Genomic DNA, 4,125 nt, shown 5'->3' with positions numbered 1-4,125 from the left:
CCAACTGCCCTCCACGATGTCACATCTTGGCCCCACGACCTTTCGGCTTCCTCTAATTTTCTCTTTTAAGAAAAAATATTGTCTCAATTACTCACTTACCTACTCTCTCTGCCTTTGCAAGACTTCCTCTCTCTAAGCAAATTTCAAGTAATCTCCGCATCTTTCCCTGGGAAGTGTTCGTTCTTCGCCTCTTAATTTTGACTCGCCCCTTTTTATCAATCGCCTAACTAAGGTATCTTCATTCTTTGCAGTTATCATGGCTGCCCCTCAAGAGACCATCGCCACTCAAGTTACTGATGAGATAGCCGAGACTCGAGCTGCTGCGCCGAACACCGAATTCCAGGTAATTGTCGACGCAGGGGACAACCAAATCTGCGTGGGTCCTATTCTTACATCGCCGAGCCACTTGTGTGATATCACTACTCCCTATCATGACGAAGTCCCACCACGCTTCTCTCTTCCACATCAGTCGTCCATCTGGTTCAACACAACCTTCCGAAATTGGCCGGTCGAACACAAGGGATACCATGCCTGGGTAAACAGACTGAAGCCTCACTTTGGACACATATGGACCGAGGTCGGAATATATGACATGATTAGCCTTTGTAAAGCAATTCGCCCAATAGCCAAGCACTACATAATGGGCGCATCACTTTTCTGGTCTAGTGCGGTAAACTGCTTCTGCTTCAAATTCGGCGCTATGACCATCACACTTCTGGATTTGGCAGTGATGCTTAACATTCCAATAGTTGGCGAAAGGATTTCGCCCAACCTCTCGGCCGATGAACCAAACTTCAAGCTGACCAAGCCCCAACGAAGTTACGGCCCTTACATCGGCATTTTCCAGGGCGATACGGATACTGTTCCCGACAACCGAGAACACGTAGCATTTCTGGCCTTCTTCATCTCCAAATTTATCCTATGTCCGGCTTCGTTCAGGGTCACCCAAGATAGCTTCGTCCTCGCCGCTGCTTGGGCCGAAGGTCGAAGATGTAATGTAGGTGAATTCTTGCTCGCCCATTTATACCGATCTTTAAATGACATCGCCCCACACGCTGAAAAGAGGGTATTCAAATGTCCTGGTGGTCCGTTGTGGGTCGCCCAACTTTGGTTAGCAATGTATTTTCCGGAACTATTTGAGAGTGTTCCCTCTATAAAGGCCGAGCTGAATGGCTTTTCTCTCATATCGTCTGGCACTCGCCTCGGCCACGTTTTAGATATCCTTGAAGTTTTTAACCACTCAGTAAGGGCGTCGGAGCTGTTCTGCCCGATTTTATCTATGAAGTATCCACCATCATGGCTTCTGATCGGCTGGGATGGCGAAGATACTGAGGAAGTTTGAACCCATCCAATTACTCGGCTAGGTGGCCAGTACTGCGGAAGCGCCCTAAAGGCCAGGAATTTGATCGCTGGTCTGGAGTATAAGCAAAGTGGCATCGAGTTGTATTGCCCCAACTACGTGTCTCGCCAATTCGGTTTTAACCAAGGCATCCCCTGTTCTTTATTGATCTCCGTCAATAATCGCGGGACCCATAAAGCTTCCTTAGAAAATTATGCTGGCCTCCAGTTCATAATTCGCCTCAATAAGGCTTATCTACCCCCCATTCCAGACCTGTCTCGTCCCTCATCTAAACCCAAAACTACCCCTGAATATGAGAGCTGGTGGGCTTCGGTCACAGAGTCCTTCTTTGATCTTTCGCCGAAAGAAATCCTTTCTCTTCACAATTTTTCTTTACCTCCTTTGTCAAGAACTCCTACTCATGCCGATCTCTTTCTTTTGCAGGCCCCGAAACGTCCCCAATATGAAGGTATTACTTTTCACCTTTACGAAATAGCTAAATTCGAGCGCTTTTATAAGTATAAGTATGATCCCTTAAATCGCCCAGGCATGAACCTTTTAATACAAAAACATAGGCGAATAGCTAAACGTAACTTTGAAAATAAAATGATAAAACTATGGGAATAAAAATACCAACATAAGTACTCGTACGAGTTTTTCCTAGCTCATATTCGTCCTAAGTTTAAGTATAAGAGCCCACCGGTTCCAAAATGCAACATGTCCACGAATATTCCCATTAAAAAACTTATAAAGAAAACCAAAAAATCTGAGCCGATCATTAATAGTGAGGGAGTCTCTTATACCGGTATTAGATGTCCATCTGATGCCGAGGCTATAGCCGAATTGGTTCGAGTCGGTTATACCAGAATTCCAGGTAATCCATTCTTTTCTGTCTTTAAAACCATTTTTTATTGCCCTTACACATTGTAATAATTCCGCAGTTGGCGTGCCGAAATGGCACAAGGATGACAAGTTTGACATTGATGGAGACGACGAACCTGAAACCAAACGATCGAGAGCCAAACGCCCGGCGAAGCAAAAGCCATCTAAAGAAGCCAAGGCGAAAAACAGAAAGTGGAGCCTAGAGGATCTCGCCTGTTTCATCCTTCGCCCAAGGATTCTGATTCTTCCAAACGGGCAACTCCATCCGCCAGCTCTCATTCGTCTTCTAGGGGCGAGACAAAAACGGCAGAAGATTTTCCTGCCGAAGAAGCAGAATGCACGCAAGTTTCAGTAGAGACCAGCTCTCAACGCACCCCCATTGTGACTCAGATTTTGGCGAGCATGGAGGTTCCTAAGAAGTTGTCGCCCCTCGCTCCGGAATTGCTGAATCTGTCCGAGAATCTAGCTAAGAAATCGGCTACTAAGGTACTTTTCTGCTTTTGCTCATAATCTTTACACTTCCTGGTAGTTGATATTTTATTGTGGTCAATCATGGCAGATTCCAATCGCCGATCCTGGCCTGGAAGATGACGTGAAGGCGAAGGTTGCTGCCTTTCTAAACTCTGATAGCGACGATGAGCTGCTGATTCCCTCAGAAGATGGGCCGACTAATCTGGAGACGAGCAACCCTTCTGAGAATTGGGGTGATCATTTCGATATCATGTCCCAGATGAAAACCCTCGGCGTTTCATTATTCAAATCGCCCGAAGAGATCGCCAAACTGAAGAAAACTGCTGCAGCCTTATCTGACGCCCCTTCAGAAGTTCTCGGCGAGGAGGCCCGAGATGCTGTGACGAGACTGTCGGCATCTCTTGAAGCTTTTCAGAAGATATATAACGATTCGCTGGCTACGCAAGCCGAATATGAAAAGCTTCTCGCCCAGGAGACTGAAGCCAAAGAGAAACTCGAAACCCTGAAGACGAATGTGAAAGCGGCCGTCACGAGCTTGACAGATCGCCGCTCCCAGGCCAAGGAGTTGCAAGATAAAATTGCCTCTATGAACGCCGAGTTAGAGGCCGAGGAGAAAGGCATCAAAGATCTCGAAAGCTGTATGGATAGAGACATGGTCGAAGGCCTCGATGTCAAAAAGTGCCGGAGCATTTTGAAGGGGAGCATCTCGAAGCTGGCGCCGAAGGTGAATGGAGCTCGTAAGGAATTTAGCACCATCCGGAGTGAATTAGGGCTTTGCTTTTCCCGTTTTTGATAATTTCTACGCCGAGAACAATTTATGATTTTTCATGTTTGTAACACACGCATATTCGTACTTTATTGATCGGCCAGGTGCCGTATCTCTTTGTTTTGAATATTTGGTTTTTGTGTTGTTCGGCCAGGGGGCCGAATGTTTCGGATTTTTTATCAATCATATTTTGACCAGTTTTTTATATGTCTCATTATTATTCACCATATAATCGGTCTGTAATTGGTCCGATACGAAATAATTGATTTCATAACTTTTTTCATACAAATGTTGAGAAAAACGGAGCACCCGTTGAAAAAACTCAACTGTAATAGTAAACAGCCGAAGTATAAACAATTACTTCGAATAATCGGCTAAAAGCAACATATAAAAACACCGCCGAACATAAGATGAACGTTTAAACAGTTCAGGGTGTTCGACGAGAGTTTGTAGCTGCGTCTATTCTTCGTCGGCTCCAAACAGCCGTCGGTCGATGCTCTCCCAGCAACCAGGGACATATTTTTTTAGGAACTGACCGTTGATCGTCCTGTCGTGCTCTTCTCCATCAACGTTCGCCAACAAGTAAGCACCGCCTGTTAACTTGTTGACCACAATAAAGGGGCCTTCCCAATTCGGGCTCCATTTGCCGAGCCGATTATCTTTATGG

General features: G+C 45.7%; 1 protein-coding gene across 1 annotated transcript; it reads left to right on the top strand.

Annotated features, from left to right (window-relative positions):
* The first annotated feature begins 256 nt into the window (after nucleotides 1-256).
* On the top strand, nucleotides 257-2,576 carry LOC126687639 (uncharacterized). Its single transcript, XM_050382195.1, has 4 exons — nucleotides 257-1,319; nucleotides 1,365-1,808; nucleotides 2,004-2,213; nucleotides 2,281-2,576. Exons 1-4 carry the CDS (start codon nucleotides 257-259, stop codon nucleotides 2,574-2,576), a joined length of 2,013 nt encoding a protein of 670 aa, XP_050238152.1.
* The last annotated feature ends 1,549 nt before the right edge of the window (nucleotides 2,577-4,125 follow it).

Source organism: Mercurialis annua, linkage group LG6 (genome assembly GCF_937616625.2).
Source record: "Mercurialis annua linkage group LG6, ddMerAnnu1.2, whole genome shotgun sequence".
NCBI classification, from domain to species: domain Eukaryota; kingdom Viridiplantae; phylum Streptophyta; class Magnoliopsida; order Malpighiales; family Euphorbiaceae; genus Mercurialis; species Mercurialis annua.
Note: the sequence above shows the minus strand (reverse complement) of the source record. Positions and strands in the feature narration are given on the sequence as shown.